This window comes from Saccopteryx bilineata, chromosome 3 (assembly GCF_036850765.1).
Source record: "Saccopteryx bilineata isolate mSacBil1 chromosome 3, mSacBil1_pri_phased_curated, whole genome shotgun sequence".
In the NCBI taxonomy this organism is placed as follows: Eukaryota; Metazoa; Chordata; class Mammalia; order Chiroptera; family Emballonuridae; genus Saccopteryx; species Saccopteryx bilineata.
In genome coordinates this window covers 273,642,533-273,660,708 of record NC_089492.1, presented here as the reverse complement: position 1 = coordinate 273,660,708, position 18,176 = coordinate 273,642,533, and the positions used below count along the sequence as shown (strand labels likewise).

At 46.4% G+C, this 18,176-nt stretch overlaps 1 protein-coding gene across 2 annotated transcripts in view; it reads left to right on the top strand.

Moving 5' to 3' along the window:
• Positions 1-18,176, top strand: part of ARID1A (AT-rich interaction domain 1A) — an 86,804-nt gene that overhangs the window by 62,831 nt on the left and 5,797 nt on the right. The window contains exons 5-19 of one of the 2 annotated variants that reach the window (XM_066270015.1): positions 2,808-3,048; positions 3,320-3,409; positions 3,947-4,114; positions 4,775-5,087; positions 7,181-7,326; positions 7,414-7,523; positions 8,671-8,880; positions 12,294-12,501; positions 14,042-14,174; positions 14,350-14,522; positions 14,895-15,045; positions 15,127-15,261; positions 15,346-15,442; positions 15,895-16,786; positions 17,144-17,274. In XM_066270015.1, the coding sequence (XP_066126112.1) occupies positions 2,808-3,048; positions 3,320-3,409; positions 3,947-4,114; positions 4,775-5,087; positions 7,181-7,326; positions 7,414-7,523; positions 8,671-8,880; positions 12,294-12,501; positions 14,042-14,174; positions 14,350-14,522; positions 14,895-15,045; positions 15,127-15,261; positions 15,346-15,442; positions 15,895-16,786; positions 17,144-17,274 (3,198 nt within the window). Of the gene's footprint in view, positions 1-2,807; positions 3,049-3,319; positions 3,410-3,946; positions 4,115-4,774; positions 5,088-7,180; positions 7,327-7,413; positions 7,524-8,670; positions 8,881-12,293; positions 12,502-14,041; positions 14,175-14,346; positions 14,523-14,894; positions 15,046-15,126; positions 15,262-15,345; positions 15,443-15,894; positions 16,787-17,143; positions 17,275-18,176 lie in introns of both variants that reach the window. The other variant, XM_066270014.1, reaches the window with a different exon arrangement.

The following is an 18,176-nucleotide window of genomic DNA, read 5'->3' as shown; positions in this document are numbered from 1 at the left end:
TCTCAAGGCACTTTACCAAAAGTGACAGTTCTCCTCAGAGTGCCTCTGTGAAGAAAGCCACCACTTTGTCACCACAAATGCCCCCAGCATCTTGAGAGTCAGGGGCTACCAGTGTTCTCTTCAGGCTCCTGGGCTTCCCTCAGCTGGACTAGGACATTCACACAGGGATCTGTGGAGATTCTGGTTTTTCACAGATGTGTGTCTGAAGGAGCATCCACAGGCCCTGCCCTGACTCCATAGCAATGGTTGATGGGTTATGGTTGGGTTTTTGTTTTTTGTTTTTTCCTTCCTCAGTTCCTCAAAAGGTCTCCAAGGATATACATCCTATTGAACAGGGTTCTGTTGAGGGCAGCAGGAAAAGAGCGAAGGGGAACTTTGGCTCTATCCATACTGAGTTGTTTTTACCATGAGAATGTTTGTGTTATACTTAAAAGACAGAAATGTTCAAGACCCTTAATTTTTCAAAGTCATTTGAATAGAGCCAAGTTCTTGTTTGATTCCTATTCTATTCCAAAAATACGCTGATTTCTTTTTCATGTTAAAAGCAAGTAGCTTTTATTAGCAGAAGCTGGTGGTTTGATAAGGAATGGAGACTGTAGGAAGAAATGCTGAAGGAACCTACTAGTCCCTAAAACAGCACTGGGCTGTGGTTTCTGTTACTGACTAGAGATTAGCAAGTGGCTTTTGAGGCCTTTTCTGGCATACATGGCTGGCTCTCTCATCATCTTGCTGCCTCTTTGAGTTTACTCTCCTTGGCTCAGAGAACTTAGTCTTCAACATGGAGATGGAATCACCTTCTCTCAGGATGAACCCAGGGCTTTTTATAGCTCTAGGTTTTTTAGTACTTTGAGAAGAGGCTCTTTGCTTTTACCTAGAGAAAGGCTTCTTGAGTTCCCTTTCCATGCTGAGACCAACTCTAGTTGCATTTTTAAAGCATGCTGTGGCGTACTAGCCGCGCTTAGCGAAAAGCTAGCATTTTCTAACTTCTCAGCTAACACTGAAAGCTGGACATAGGCACAAATGCATAGCTACCTGCCTGCATTGCCTTCAGGGCAAGCTTTGTTTCCATAGAACTCAGCAGAAATGTTCCTAGCTTAGTGAAGTAACCAGCTATTTTGCAGAAGGTCCAACCAACCTGGATACTTGGAGGAGAGCCTGAAAGTACTCTCTGACCTCCAGTGTTACTGTCCGAGTCACCTTGAACTAATTCCCAAGGTGAGCTTGTTGTGGGAATAAGAAGAGACTCAAATCAGGTCATTTTGGATCTCCTTTCTCTTCAGATGTGTCCTTTTAAAAGAAATTTTTTTTTTTTTTAACTCAAACCTGAGCCCTTATCCAAAACTCCTCCTTTCTTCAAGATACAGTTAGGTTCTAGTCTGAAGTTAGTATGTTGTGTTGGGCCAGTGGTGTTGCTAGAGAACAAATGTGGGGTAGGGTTGGGAGGGGGTTTCCTGGGGTGAATATTTTTCATATTGAGCTCCTGATTGCTAATCTTGAAGTTTATTGACCCAAAGTGAACTCTTACTAATAATTTTAAGGCAAAGTCCTCAGAAAACTAGGTCTGCATTGAGTAAACTTAAAATTAGAGAAAAAACTGGATTTGTTCAGTTGATAAACATTTGTTCTTCCCTATTATGGGCCAGGTATTAGGAATATAGTCCCAGAACTTCTCATTCCTGTGCATAGGTTCATTTTCCACCTCCTACCCCTTATATTTTAAATATTACGGTAATTTGGGTATTCTACTTATTCGTGCATTCATTGGGGTAGGTTCTTATATGTGTCCTGACCCAGGATCAAACCTGCATCCTTAGTTTTTCAGGACAATTCTCTGACTAAGCTAGATATCTCTCTCTCTGTCTCTGTCTATCTCTTCCTCCCTCCCTCAAAATCATTAAAAAAATTTTTAGCCTGACCAGGCGGTGGCGCAGTGGATAGAGCATCGGACTGGGATGTGGAGGACCCAGGTTCGAGACCCTGAGGTTGCCAGCTTGAGCGCGGGCTCATCTGGTTTGAGCAAGGCTCACCAGGTTGTACCCAAGGTTGCTGGCTTGAGCAAGGGGTCCCTTGGTCTGCTGTAGCCCCCCGGTCAAGGCACGTATGAGAAAACAATCAATGAACAAGTAAGGTGCCACAACGAAGAATTGATGTTTCTCACTCTCCCTTCCTGTCTGTCTGTCCCTCTCTCTCACTCTCTCTATCTGCCACCAAAAAATTAAAAAAAATTTTTTTTAATTATGGTAACTTGAAGAAAGTGAGTCCTTGGTAAATGTAGGTTGTAATAATCTGATAGAAAGGGGATATCTTAATTATTGCCCAAACTTGTTAACATATTCTTGTGGCTCCTGGTACTACCCTGGCAGTGCTTTATAAAGCCTCCTCAGTGGAAAAAAACTAAAGACTTATTGAAATTCTGCAGTGTTATGACTATAGAAGTTGAGGCTGGGAAGGAAGATACAAGTACTAGATCTCCTTCTGATGGATAGACCAGAGGGTGGGCCAGTTTTTGGCTATGGTCCAATAAAACTTTTAAGTATTATCAGTAAATATTTTTGAACTGTAATAGCAGAGTTGAATAGTCGTAGTTGAAGAAGAGTATATGGCACTCAGCGTCTAAAATATTTTCTCTTTGGCCTGTAATAGAGAATTTGCCATATGTAAGCTATAGTATCATGACAGCATAGTGTGTGTGGTGTACTTCCCTTTGAGTGTTTAAGGAAAATATTAATCATATAGTAGGATTGTTCAAAGAAGAGTCTTTTTCTGCCTAATACTGCTAATCCATGTCCTTGTGTGGTATGTTTCAGGATCTGTCTGGTTCAATAGATGATCTCCCCATGGGGACAGAAGGAGCTCTGAGCCCTGGAGTGAGCACATCAGGGATTTCCAGCAGCCAAGGAGAGCAGAGTAATCCAGCTCAGTCTCCTTTCTCTCCTCATACCTCCCCTCACCTGCCTGGCATCCGAGGCCCCTCCCCGTCCCCTGTTGGCTCTCCCGCCAGTGTTGCTCAGTCTCGCTCAGGACCACTCTCACCTGCTGCAGTGCCAGGTACCCTCAAGTACTGGGTTTTGGGGAGAGGGAGTGGGACTGGCTTCCAATGATATTAGGGGGCCCCAACCTTCTACTGGCAGAGAAAGCCTCTCTGGTCATTTCTGCAGTTTCCCATCAGCATTTGAAAAAAAGGAGTTGGGAGCCCCTTGGTAGGAGCTCTCTGTGTATGTGATGCTGGGAGGTGCTTGGTCTTCCAGCTCTGAATTGACTTCCTAGCCAGAATTTCTAGACTTAGCCATGATTGGCTTACTTTCTCTGTCTGGAGCAGGCAACCAGATGCCACCTCGGCCACCCAGTGGCCAGTCAGACAGCATCATGCATCCTTCCATGAACCAATCGAGCATTGCTCAAGATCGAGGTAAGAGACAGGGCTTTAAGGAAAGGGTGGGCTATGGCTGACACTGGGTTATCCAGTGCAGTAGCTTTTGGAAAACTGTATCACCATGAAGTTTAGGACAATCCCAGCAACAATTACGAAGTTAAGAGTGGGCTTAGCCATGTTGTGGCTCCAGAACTGTTTCCCCACAATCATTCCTTGTTTCTCAGTGTCTGTATTTTGATAGAGTCCCCCCTACATACATTGTATCCAATTTGGTCAGCAGATGCTAAAACTCATCATGGAATCTTTACTCTTTAAATGCTGTACCATTTTGTTTTTTTGTAATTGCTGTTTGTCTTTTCAAACCCCCATTTAGTAGAAAGAGTTGGCATAGTCTGGTTAATGGCTATGTCTCTTTGGAGGGTGGCTAAAATGGCACAAAGTTATATAGCAATAAGAGAGATTTTCTTCAATTAGTTACTAAAGAAACTATAGATGGTGAAGTTCTAGGTTAAGGGGAAGCATTTGTTCCTATTGTACTGAGGTAATAATTATATGGGCACTACCCACAAATAGGTTACATGCAGAGGAACCCCCAGATGCCCCAGTACAGTTCCCCCCAGCCCGGCTCGGCCTTATCTCCACGTCAGCCTTCTGGAGGACAGATGCACACAGGCATGGGCTCCTACCAGCAGAACTCCATGGGGAGCTATGGTCCCCAGGGGAGTCAGTACGGCCCACAGGGTGAGTATTCTACCCAGTTAGGAGTACATAGACATGAGATGAGAAAATAGTTCCTTGTCTGATATGCTGCTGCCTGGAGTGTAAGAGTAGGACCTTCCTTTGCTTATAATTCACCAAGGCCAGGCACTAAACAAGGGCAGGACTGTCACCATGGGAAAGTCCTTGAATATCCCTGTGCCTCTGTTTCATCTATAAAATAGGGATAAGGCATTTAGCTCCAGACTGAGCAAAGACACTTAATAAGTGGTAATTATTGGTTATTATATGTGTTTTTAGTAAATTAGTCCTAGTAGAATGGATTTTTCTTCAAAACTGGCCCTAAACTAAAGCTGGAATGTCCTTCATGTAGCATGGGCTAGAAGGCAAGGATGTAGAAAGGAAAGAATCTGGGCGTTGTTGGGCCTGTATAGCAGCAAAGCCAGTCTTGCTCTGTGCCATCTTTAAGATGAGGGAACAATGCTTTTGCCCCCTCCCCTTTTACTTTGAAAAAAAATTTTAATAATGTAAAGGCTACCATGAAATTAGTCTCTTTTCAGACCAAATCTCAAATGATTTCCATTGTTTATCATCTTTGGAGTTTTAGAGTTTGAGCAATATTAGTGAGTTGCTAATAAGTCACTAACCACATTTCTGTGTCTTCTTTCCTTCCTCCCTTCTTAGGAGGCTACCCCAGGCAGCCAAACTATAATGCCTTGCCCAATGCTAACTACCCCAGTGCAGGCATGGCTGGAAGCATGAACCCTATGGGTGCTGGAGGTCAGATGCATGGGCAGCCTGGCATCCCACCTTATGGCACACTCCCTCCAGGGAGAATGAGTCATGCCTCCATGGGCAACCGGCCTTATGGCCCTAACATGGCCAATATGCCAACTCAGGTTGGGTCAGGGATGTGTCCCCCACCAGGGGGCATAAACCGGAAAACTCAAGAAACTGCTGTCGCCATGCATGTTGCTGCCAACTCTATCCAAAACAGGTAAGTCCTGGGAAGTGAAGAAGGTCTCAGTGCAAGGAAATAAATTAGTCATTTAGGTCATTGAGATACTTATATACCTAAACCACATCATCTTAGTAAATATGCATTTTACTGAGAGCTTTTTAAAGAGTAGGATTTCTTACAGTAGGAAGCACAACGAAAGTTCTGATTCTTAAGTATCCTAAATTGGCATCAAATTTCACATGACCAGATATCATATGTAAAGAACTTTATGAAGTATGAGTTATTTTGATTAGGAAAAAATAAGTCTTCAGAGTTTTTTCATTTCCTACTGTTCTATGTGGTCCTGTGCATTTGACTCTGGTGCTAATGCACAAAAAGTTCAATTGATTTGGTTTAATGAGTTGAAGATCCATCTCTTCTTCCTTGGCCACAGAATGTGATTTCTCTGTTTTTGTTTTTGTTTATAAGTGGGAGGAGAGAGTGAGACAGACTCCCACATGTGCTCCTACTGGGATCTATCCGGCAACCTATGTCTTGGACCGATACTCAAATCAACCAAGCTATTTTTAGCACCTGAGGCTGACATTTGAGCCACTAGCTGCGGGAGGGGGAGGGGGAGAGAAGCAGATGGTCGCTTCTCTTATGTGCTCTGACCAGAAATTAAACCCAGGACATCCATATGCTGGGCTGACGCTTTATCCACTGAGCCAGATGAGCAGGGTCAATTCCTCTGTTTCTGAAGGCTCTGTCCTGGTACTCCATTGTTGGTGTCTACAGTTCTTAAAGTGACTAGCCTTACTGGGATGTTGATGAACCAAGGTAGAATAGGATGATTGACTGTAACTGTAAAGAGGTTGGTTTGGTTACTACTTCAGAATGATGAAAGCACAAGGTTTGTAGTGGGCCCATCAAGAAAGAATACAGGCCTTCCAGACCCTTTCATTCCCTGCCACCACCAGGTGCTTTGCTGTTTAGGGCTGCAGTTTGGTTGGGATTTAATGTGACAAAGCATGGTAACATTGAGCAATTGGGGCCTTTTGGCATAGAGAGCTCTTAAATGGAAACATTCTTGACTTTGAAGGTGGCTTTGAGGCTGGCAGTACTTAAGAGACAGGGTAGGACTTTATTCTTCAAGGGGTGCTTCCTTTAAAATTGAGCTATGGTTTCCCATTTGGGGCTTGAACCTTTTGTGGGAAGTAGAAGATAAAAATATCTAAGTCAGCCCTGGCCGGTTGGCTCAGCGGTAGAGCGTCAGCCTAGCGTGCGGAGGACCCGGGTTCGATTCCGGCCAGGGCACACAGGAGAAGCGCCCATTTGCTTCTCCACCCCTCTGCCGCGCTTTCCTCTCTGTCTCTCTCCTCCCCTCCCGCAGCCAAGGCTCCATTGGAGCAAAGATGGCCCGGGCGCTGGGGATGGCTCTGTGGCCTCTGCCTCAGGCGCTAGAGTGGCTCTGGTTGCAACATGGCGACGCCCAGGATGGGCAGAGCGTCGCCCCTGGTGGGCGTGCCGGGTGGATCCCGGTCGGGCGCATGCGGGAGTCTGTCTGACTGTCTCTCCCTGTTTCCAGCTTCAGAAAAATGAAAAAAAAAAATAAGTCAGGTAGTGCACGATTGTGGTTTTTCCTTGTAAGCCTAACTAAATGGTCTTGGCTGACACAATCCTATTTTGCTCAAGCCTAAATCTGAAAGCTCAGTATCTCTCTCTGTCTCTCTTTTTTTTTTTTTTTTTACAGAGGGAGAGAGTCAGAGAGAGGGATAGATAGGGACAGACAGACAGGAACGAAGAGAGATGAGAAGCATCAATGATCAGTTTTTCTTTGTGACACCTTAGTTGTTCATTGATTGCTTTCTCATATGTGCCTTGACCGCGGGCCTTCAGCAGACTGAGTAACCCCGCGCTCAAACTGGCGACCTCAGGGCCTCGAACTTGGGTCCTTCCACATCCTAGTCCGATGCTCTATCCACTGCACCACAGCCTGGTCAGGCAAGCTCAGTGTCTCTTAACTCCTTTCTCTCTCTCTCTCTCTCTCTCTCTCTCTCTCTCTCTCTTCCTCTCCTTCTCTCCCTCTCTCCCTCTCTCCCCCTCTCCCCCTCTCCCCCTCTCTCTCTCCCTCTTTCCATCTTTCTCAGGCCACCAGGCTACCCCAATATGAATCAAGGGAGCATAATGGGAACTGGACCTCCCTATGGACAAGGGATTAATAGCATGGCTGGCATGATCAACCCTCAGGGACCCCCATATCCAATGGGTGGAACCATGGCCAACAATTCAGCAGGTAAGTCCTAGTCATTGCTCAGAGATTTCTTCCAGAATGATCATATCACAAACCTATTAAACTTAAGAATATTTTTTTCTCTTATAGGGATGGCAGCCAGCCCAGAGATGATGGGCCTTGGGGATGTCAAGTTAACTCCAGCCACCAAAATGAACAACAAGGCTGATGGGACACCCAAGACAGAATCCAAATCCAAAGTAATGATTTATATCTTGCCTCCTCTCAACTTTCTGTCTTATTCTTTCCAGTGATAGGGAGGAAAAACAAGAAGGTGATTAGACTCTAGCTTTTTATGACAAAACTAGGTTGTCTCAGAAAATATTGTTGTTTCCTCTTCTTATCATGAAGCGTCCCAGGATAATAGCTCATTAAATTAGGTTAAGTTAGTCTAAGGAGTCCTGATGTATAAAAAAGCATTATATTCTCACAGCTGTCTGTAACGGAGGAAATATACCAGACTTGCAGTATAGAATTCTCTGTGAAATTGTGCCCCCTATCCATAGCCAGTATGTGCCATGGGCAACTAGTTGCTCTCCTCTTCATGGACCATACTAAGAACAGCAGGAATGGTTGGTGCCCTATGGTTTGTAAAGGGGGAGATGAGGCAGGTAGGATTTGGGTCCTTGGCCTCCCTGTAGGTTGGTCTGGAATGTGTTGTCCGTTGGGCCATGTGGCAACCTGGGGATCTGTTCAATGTTTGAGTCATTTGAAACATTTCTGTTCTTTGTTATACCTCATTTTTCCTATCTTATAAAGTAAGAGAAATAAAAATTCATAGCTGCCACCTTCTATGGGCCTTCGCCTCTGGTTCCCACACCTTTTTGCCATCCTCCCGTCTTGGACAGAATACTATCCAAACAAAAATTTTCAAGCAATTGGGAGACCTTTCCTTTTTGAGAGGTGATAGTTGATCCCATTGTCTAAGGTCATGTTTTGAGTTTCTTGAGTTCTCCAAAACAGTCTCTAAAAGTGTCCAAGCTCCTGGGTAAATTGTGCAGGAATGGTAGTGACATTGATGTTAGGTGGACAAAGATTTGACACTTAGCCCTGCTACTTGAAAGCTATGAATCTTAGGCCTGCTCCCTTAGCTTTAAGAAGAGGATAATTTGTAATACCTAATATGGAAAGGCATCTAACACAGCACCCAATGTTTAGTATTTTTCTTTCTTTATAGGAAGAAGGTTTAGCTCCCTTTTGGCTTTCAACCATATGAAGGCAGGGCAGGTGTCAGTAACCATCCCAGAATAAGAAGCTTTATCACTGCCCTAATTAAGGGACTCCTGAGACCCTTGGCATAGGCTTTAATCTAACCAGTTCCTAAGAATCTCTATCTGCCCCTTCCAGAAATCCAGTTCTTCTACTACAACCAATGAGAAGATCACCAAGTTGTATGAGCTGGGTGGTGAGCCTGAGAGGAAGATATGGGTAGACCGTTATCTTGCCTTCACTGAGGAGAAGGCCATGGGCATGACAAATCTGCCTGCTGTGGGTAGGAAACCTCTGGACCTCTATCGCCTCTATGTGTCTGTGAAGGAGATTGGTGGATTGACTCAGGTGAGTGCCTGGCACTTGGCTTCCCCTGTGGTTTCAACAGCCTGCCTCAAGGTACTCAGTGGCTTCAACTAGCATCATGCATCCCACAGGGATATTACCTTTTCCTACTCTCCAAGTCACATACTGACAGACTTGAGAGCACGGGCTTCCAGAAGATAGACTTCCAGAAGGCTGAGGCTTCCCTGGGTAGGATGAGGTATTAGCATTACGTTTACCATATATCTAGAGTTACACTGTGTTGCAAGGATAGGAACGTCTGTGGGCATTCTGATTCTATGGAAGGCAGTCTGGCATGGTAGACCAGGGCAAAATTTGGAGAGATAGGACTGGTTTTGAATCTTGTCTTAGCCACTTATATGTGATCTTTATAAAGGTTTGTAACCACTCTGAGCCCTAATGTTTCTTACTTGTCAAGTAGGGACAGTGTACCCTGCTAGACTGTCTAAAGCTAGAAATAATAAAGCTTTCAGCAAGATTTCTGCTACATATAATTGGTCTGCAAGATGATGCAAGGGCAGGAAAAACTAGTTGCTGACCCTTTCTAGGAAACTTTTCAGTGGAGGTAAGATTTCAGGAGCTATATAGTAGAAATTGTGAAGAGAGAAGAGCTGGGAAATTTTGTTCACTTGCTCTGTATGAGAGACTGAAGTGAATGAATTCATCTCTGCTACAAACCTCTGAACTGAACACTGCCCTGAGCCTTGCCTCTGTCCTGATACCTTATAGCTTTGTTTTACACTCAGCCCAGGCGACGAACGGGTGAGACGACACTGACAGACGGCACACTGGCTTGCATATTTTCCTGCTATGTGTGTTCTGTAGTCATCAGATCAGGAGCCTGAGTTTGTGGCTGAGCTCAGGGAAGGCGTGACTGGGAGGGATGTATTCCAAACCTTCTAAATCAGAAGAGGAAAACAGCTGTCACCAGCAGAAAAGAAAGTGATTGGAATGAAGCCAACCAACAGTCAGTTATGAATTCCTTCTCCCTTCAAGCTTTATTTCCCTCCCCCACAAAGGAAAACAAAACAAAACAAGACACGTGTGCACTGCCACATAAGTAGCGTGGGAAGCAAAGCCACAGAGGCTTCTGAAGTGACCCTGGGCTTATTCCTGCTGTTCTCCTTGGTACTAATTTTCACACACACAAGCCTCTCCTGCCTGTAGGGAAAGGGGACATTAGGTTAGGTTTGGCATACTTTTAATTAGGTGGGCTTCTGAACTTGAGATGAAGTACAGAGGGAATCTCAAAGCCTGAGCCTGTCATGGTTTGCAAAAGGATGCCAGCCTTTTAGATGCTATGATGTGACTGAACTCTAAAGACAGTTCAGAGGAGAAAGAGTAGTTATAAATTAGTTTGTGCAGGCTCCAGGAAGGCAAAAGATGAGTCCTGAGTTCCTCTGAAGGATTAATAGGGTTTATGTAGAGGAAGGGGCCATTCCAGTTGACTGGCCCAGGTGGCCTGAAGATGGGAAAGATTCTGGAATGTACCCTATCAACAATGGTTGTTGGTATTACTACACATCTCCATTTTATATAATGTTAGTTTTTATGTGTGCCTTTTTTTTTTTTTTTTTTTTTTTGGTATTTTTCTGAAGCTGGAAATGGGGAGAGACAGTCAGACAGACTCCCGCATGCGCCCGACCGGGATCCACCCGGCACGCCCACCAGGGGCAACGCTCTGCCCACCAGGGGGCGATGCTCTGCCCCTCCGGGGCGTCGCTCTGCCGCGACCAGAGCCACTCTAGCGCCTGGGGCAGAGGCCAAGGAGCCATCCCCAGCGCCCGGGCCATCTTTGCTCAAATGGAGCCTTGGCTGCGGGATGGGAAGAGAGAGACAGAGAGGAAGGAGGGGGGGGGGGTTGGAGAAGCAAATGGGCGCTTCTCCTGTGTGCCCTGGCCGGGAATCAAACCCGGGTCCCCTGCACGCCAGGTCAACGCTCTACCGCTGAGCCAACCGGCCAGGGTCTATGTGTGCCTTTAAAATAAGATTTGGGCCTGGCTTGACCTGTAATGGCACAGTGAATAAAGTGTCGACCTGGAATGCTGAGGTCGATGTTCGAAACCCTGGACTTGCCCAGTCAAGGCACATATGAGAGTTAATGCTTCTAGCTCCTCCCCACTTCTCTCTCTCTCTCTCTCTCTCTCTCTCTCCCCCCCTCTTTCTTTCTAAAACTGAATAAATTAATTTAAAAAATCTAAAAAATGCTGCAGAGTACTAAATTAAGTCTTTAAAAGAAAAGCACACTGCACCATTCTTTCTCGTTAATAAAGTTTATGAAAAAAAACAGCCCTGGCTGGTTGGCTCAGTGGTAGAGTGTCGGCCTGGCGTGCAGGAGTCCTAGGTTTGATTCCCAGCCAGGGCACACAGGAGAAGTACCCATCTGCTTCTCCACCCCTCCCCCTCTCCTTCCTCTCTGTCTCTCTCTTCCTCTCCCACAGCCAAGGCTCCATTGGAGCAAAGTTGGCCTGGGCGCTGAGGATGGCTCTGTGGCCTCTGCCTCAGGCGCTAGAATGGCTCTGGTTGCAACAGAGCAATGCCCCAGATGGGCAGAGCATCGCCCCCTGGTGGGCATGCCGGTTGGATCCCGGTCAGGCGCATGCAGGAATCTGTCTGACTGCCTCCCTGTTTCCAGCTTCGGAAAAATACAAAAAAAAAAAAAAAAAGGGCCTGACTGGAGGTGGCACAGTAGGTAGAGAATCAACTTGGGATGCTGAGAGGTCTAAGGTTGGAAACCCCAAGGTTGCTGGCTTGAGTGCAGGGTCACTGGTTTGGCTAGAGCCCCCCCCCCCCCCTTGGTCAAGGCATGTATGAGAAGCAATCAATGAACAACTAAAGTGCCGCATCTACAAGTTGATGCTTCTCATCTTCATTTCTCTCCCTTCTCTCTCTCTCTCTCAAAATAAAATAAGATTTGAGCCCTGGATGGGTAGCTCAGTTAGTTGGAGCATTGTCCTGGTATGGCAAGGTTACGGGTTCAATTTCCAGTCAGGGCGCACACAGGAACAGATTGATGTTTCTGTCTGTCTCCTTTCCTCTCTCTCTAAAATCAATCAATAAATTTAAAAAATAAAGTAGGATTTTAATCTGTTGGTGATTTGCACATGATTTTTCAGCAGTATGTATTTGTAAAGACTATACCTCCTTAAAGCTGTTATCTAATTAATAGTGATATGAAATATGCCCTATTATATTTGCCTTGTCTGATGGTTGCAGTGATCTGTGGATAGAGCCTGCTGAGGGTAGATGATAGCCAGCCACGAATTTAATGTTTATGGACTATCCACCGAGTGGGGTTAACTTTTGTGATTAACTGAGAATTGTGATTCCACAAGAGATAAGTACCTGGTAGCCTGATGGGGTTTGGGACTTGTGGGCAGAAAGATGTACCTTGACTCTTATGGTTGGTTTTACAGGTCAATAAGAACAAAAAATGGCGGGAACTTGCGACCAACCTCAATGTGGGCACTTCAAGCAGTGCTGCCAGCTCCTTGAAAAAGCAGTATATCCAATGTCTCTATGCCTTTGAGTGCAAGATTGAACGGGGAGAAGACCCTCCTCCAGACATCTTTGCAGCTGCTGATTCCAAGAAGTCCCAGCCTAAGATCCAGCCTCCCTCTCCAGGTAGGAATTGGGTGAGCCTCATCAAGGCTCATACTTCAAGGGTAGTATTCACCTTTTTTGCCAGTACCTACCACCAGAGATGTATGCTGTGCTCTGTCACAGATATAATAGGTTGGCAGACTAAAGAGCAGGCAGTGGCAACTCTTGGGAGGTAGCCTTAAGTTTTAATTTCCATTGTGCACCTGGCATCTTGCCAAATGTTTGTAAACTAGCAAGTGGGAGGGACATCAGAGCGGGGAAATCTGACAGATAGCAAGGCAAGACAGTCTGGGAGCTTTGGCCCACTGATGTCAGCACCTTAGAATGCAGCTCAGACTAGAGCCCTGAATTCCCCAGGGAGCTGAGATGGTAATGAATGGGAAGGAGGTGGTGGGGAGGGGATATGAATGGAACTCTCTGACTGCTCTCCTTTGTGAAAGGAAGCTGAGGCCTGGGCAAGCATGGGAAGGCCAGGACTCCTAGAAGGTTGGTGTAAACACATGTGCTCTGGTGTTGACCTCTGAGGGTGTAATGAGTGCCTGAGATGACTCATCAGCTAGGGAGGCCCAAGCAGTGGGATATCTGCTTCTGGGAATGGTAACTAATGGAAACATAATTACTGTTGGTTCTGTGCTCATCAACTGGAGCAGCGATTTTCTTTTCTTTTTTCTTTTTTTTTAATTGATTTCAGAGAGAGAAGAAGGAAGAAAGAGAGAGAAAAACATCGATTTGTTGTTCCCCTTATTTCTGCATTCATTGGTTGATTCTTTTATGTGCCCTGACCAGGGGTCGAGCCAGCAACCTTAACATATCAAGACAATGAGCTAACCAACTGAGCTACCTGGCCAGAGCCAGAGCAGCAATTTTCAACTGGTGTGCTGTAAGACTTTTTAAAACATACAATGCCTGACTATTTAGTCAGGGGCACTGACCTCATTTCCTTTAAATTGTCAAATTAAAAAAATGAAAACAGCCAATACAATAGTCATCCAGTGTGAATAAATCAAAATTATACCTATTTTGCCTGACTGGTGGTGGCACAGTTGATAGAGCATTGGCCTGGGACATTGAGGTCCCAGGTTCAAAACCTCGAGGTCAAAAAACAAACAAACAAACAAAAAAAAACCTCAAGGTCACCAGCTTGAGCATGGGATCATCCAGCCTGAGTGCGGGTTCCTTGACATGATTTCACGGTCGCTGGCTTGAGCAAGGGGTCACTGGCTCGGACTGAGCTCCCTAGACAAGGAACGCATGAATCAGTGAACAACTGAAGTGCCACAACTATGAGTTGATGCTTCTCATCTCTCTCCCTTCCTGTCTGTCTGTCTGTCTCTCTCTCTCTCTCTCTCAAAAAAAAAAAAAAAAAAAAAAAAGGCAAGGACCATGATAGACTCCCCAAGTTCCCTTTTTTATGACCTGGCCTTGAGATTTCCTGTAGAGAAGGGTGATTTAGGCTTCCTCGCTTTAATTTTATAACAAATACTCTTTTCTGAAGAGATGGTAGCATGTGTTTCTGTGAGAGTTAAACACTTTCCTGCTCACCCTGCATCTTTGTCCACAGCTGGATCAGGGTCTATGCAGGGGCCACAGACTCCTCAGTCAACCAGCAGTTCCATGGCAGAAGGGGGAGACCTGAAGCCACCAACTCCAGCATCCACACCACACAGTCAGATCCCCCCCCTGCCAGGCATGAGGTAAGGCCACAAACAGGCAAGTCATTTGGGGTACCTTGGACAGAAGTGCATGAGCTCCTGTGCAGCCTGGTGTGGTCCCTGCTCTGCTTGCCCAGACAGTGACTCCCATATGTCCTGCATTATCAGAGGAATTGCTTTATTTGGGGTTTAATTGACTTTCCTTGCTCTGGAGCAGGAGCAATTCAGTCGGGATCCAGGATGCTTTTCCTGATGGAAGTGACCCCACATTCCAGAAACGGAATTCCATGACTCCAAACCCTGGGTACCAGCCCAGTATGAATACCTCTGACATGATGGGGCGCATGTCCTACGAGCCAAATAAGGATCCTTATGGCAGCATGAGGAAAGGTGACCAATTGCTGTTGGCCTTGTACCCTGAGGACAGAGCCAGGGAAGTGGGGTGATAGGTTGAGAGTGAATCAGTGTTCTTGTCAAGCCATCCTCTGAGATAAGGCATTTTCAGACCTAACCACCCCTCTTTATCCCTGCCTCCTTTCTTATTTTCCTCTCCCTGGTCTCACCTTGTTACCAACCCTTAAAAGTACATGCTCTTTGCTGATTGGGGCCTCTTTAGACCTCTGTTTTAAACCTGTCAGGAAAACAAAAGGAATAAACTTGACCTCTGAAAAGGGCATGGATGGGTCTTGGGGGCAAGCAAGGTGTATATTGCTAGGCTTGCTCACCTACCAGTTTTTTCACTGCCTGCCTTTCTGCACTCAGCTCCAGGGAGTGATCCCTTCATGTCCTCAGGGCAGGGCCCCAACGGCGGGATGGGGGACCCCTACAGCCGAGCTGCCGGCCCTGGGCTGGCAAATGTGGCAATGGGACCACGACAGCACTATCCTTATGGAGGTCCTTATGACAGAGTGAGGTAAGCATGGCCCCCATTCCTGTCCCACCCCAGAACCCCACAGCTATAGTGGACTCAATATTATTCTCCAATTTTATTTAGGACGGAGCCTGGAATAGGACCCGAGGGAAACATGGGCACTGGAGCCCCACAGCCGAATCTCATGCCTTCCAATCCAGACTCGGGGATGTATTCTCCTAGCCGCTATCCCCCACAGCAGCAGCAGCAGCAACAACGGTGAGTGAAGCCTGGTCTCAGTGCTTCTGGGCCTTGGTCTTTGCCATTTCCCACCCTGATCTTCTGTTTTTCTTCCTCCTGCAGACATGATTCCTATGGCAATCAGTTCTCCACTCAAGGCACCCCTTCTGGCAGCCCTTTCCCCAGCCAGCAGACCACAATGTATCAGCAGCAGCAGCAGGTGAGGAAGGTATCAGGTAGACTGATACACAAAGCACTAGTTTTATAAACTAAGATGGAAAGTCTGAGAAGCTCACTTTAGGTCATTTGGTTGTGGTCTGCCATCCAAATAACTAGTTTTGCCTAAAGAGCCAAGCCCTCAATCTTTTCTCTATTTGGAGTCCAGTCCAGTTTCTAGTTCTCCAAAAGGGCTAGTGACATGCCTTATTTTGATTTTTGAACTTTTCTTTGTTTTTCTACTTAGAGCAAGGGAGAGCCAGAGGGGAATAGAGAAAGAGTCCTGCTTTCAGAGATAACTTTCAAAGATAATTTGTACAGGTTATTTCTTTGTTCTCTTGGAGTCTGTATCTCTTCAAGAGGGGCAGAAGGAAGCCCAATGTCTTGTGTAGAGCCGTGGTTCTTGTGTTCCTGCGTGCAAAGCATTAACTTCCCTTCTGATTGTCCCTGTCTTAGAATTACAAGCGGCCGATGGATAGCACATATGGCCCTACTGCCAAGCGGCACGAAGGGGAGATGTACAGCATGCCGTACAGCACGGGGCAGGGGCAGCCCCAGCAGCAACAGTTGCCCCCAGCCCAGCCCCAGCCCACCAGCCAGCAACAAGCTGCCCAGCCTTCCCCTCAGCAAGATGTGTACAACCAGTATGGCACCGCGTATCCTGCCACTGCTGCCGCTGCCACTGAGCGCCGACAAGCAAGTGGCCCCCAGAACCAGTTTCCATTCCAGTTTGGCCGAGACCGTGTCTCAGCACCCCCTGGCTCCAGTGCCCAGCAGAACATGCCACCACAAATGATGGGTGGTCCCATACAGGCATCAGCTGAGGTTGCTCAGCAAGGCACCATTTGGCAAGGGCGTAATGACATGACCTACAATTACGCCAACAGGCAGAGCACAGGCTCTGCCCCCCAGGGCCCCGCCTATCATGGTGTGAATCGAACAGATGAAATGCTGCATACGGATCAGAGGGCTAATCATGAAGGCTCGTGGCCTTCCCATGGCACACGCCAGCCCCCGTATGGTCCCTCTGCTCCCGTGCCCCCCATGACAAGGCCCCCTCCTTCCAACTACCAGCCCCCACCAAGCATGCAGAATCACATTCCTCAGGTATCGAGCCCTGCTCCCCTGGCCCGGCCAATGGAGAACCGCACCTCTCCTAGCAAGTCTCCATTCCTGCACTCTGGGATGAAGATGCAAAAGGCAGGGCCCCCTGTACCTGCCTCTCACATAGCACCTACCCCTGTGCAGCCTCCCATGATTCGGCGTGACATTACCTTCCCACCTGGCTCTGTCGAAGCCACACAGCCTGTGTTAAAGCAGAGGAGGCGACTTACAATGAAAGACATTGGTAAGGAGACCTCCCTGGTTGGGTTGTGTAATCTCTTTCCATCTTGTCCACTGTTCTCACTCCATCCTGATACTCTGGATGAAGTAAAATCTGGTCCAGTGTTGACTAAAACAGAACCAAGGAAATTTGGATAAGGAAGCAATCAGCTGATTTCAGGCTTTTACAGTCAAGGAATTGCTATGCAGCGATGTCCTAAGAGGACCTAGAAGCCATGAGGGGCAGATGTATGTCATCTCCCAAATAGGAACTGCCTCCATTTGTTATCTTCATAACAGTGAAGGCTGATAGGCCAGCCCTGGGGGTGATCTCCAGCCAACCTGTGCTTGGTGGGTGGATGACATGGAGGTTTTGTTTCAGGAACTCCGGAGGCATGGCGGGTAATGATGTCCCTCAAGTCTGGGCTGCTGGCAGAGAGCACATGGGCCTTAGACACCATTAACATCCTACTGTATGATGACAACAGCATCATGACCTTCAACCTCAGTCAGGTAAGTACAGGTGCCTGAGGAAGATTGGAAGGTTAGGAGGGCCTGGTATTTTCTTGAAGTTGATGGTGTTAAGTGACACAGGGAATTAAGTTATCCCTGGCCATCATGGTCTCCTCTCTCTTGCTTTCTCTCTGATACCTTCCATGCTAGTACTTTGCCACTGGCCATGGGCCCAGAATATTGAAAACAGTAATAATTTATGTAAGGTATCAGGTTGTCTTCAAAGGGAATCTGAGAGAAACTCTTTGGTATTGGTAAGATTCTGTTGTCAGCAAGGACACCATGTTTTCTAGACTACCAAGAACCACCTGAGGTCTTTATCAGTGAGAATAGTTTCTTTATTCCCTTTCTTATTTCATCCACTCTGAATAGAAGAGATCTTTGTTGATCTCATTCTCCTAAGGTGTAGTATGGGATGTGCTTGGGGGTGGGGGTGGGAGTAGTATTTAAGGATGTCTTGCATAGATGATTCTCCAGACCCTCTCTCCACAGGACTTGCACCTTGAGTTTCCCAGTAATTGGGAAGAATTTCTGCTGTACCATTCTGCTCTTTCTTTTGAGCATCCTTAGCATCTACCAACTAACCCATCTTTCAAGGAATTAACGGGGCATTGTTATTAATATAGTTATTGTTTAGCCCAGGCCAGATAGCTCCATTGGTTAAGAGTATCGTCCTGTTCGATCCTTGGTCAGGGCACACATAGGAACAGATTAGGGTTCTTCTCTCTCCCTCCTCCTCTTCCCTCCTTCTCTCCTTTTTTTTCCTCTCTCCCTCTCTCCCTCCTCCCTTCCTCTCACTAAAATCAATAAAATAAATAAAATAAAATGTTTTTAAAAAGTTATGCCCAGCCCTGGTTGGTTGGCTCAGTTGGTTGGCCCGGCATGTGGAAGGCCTATGTTTG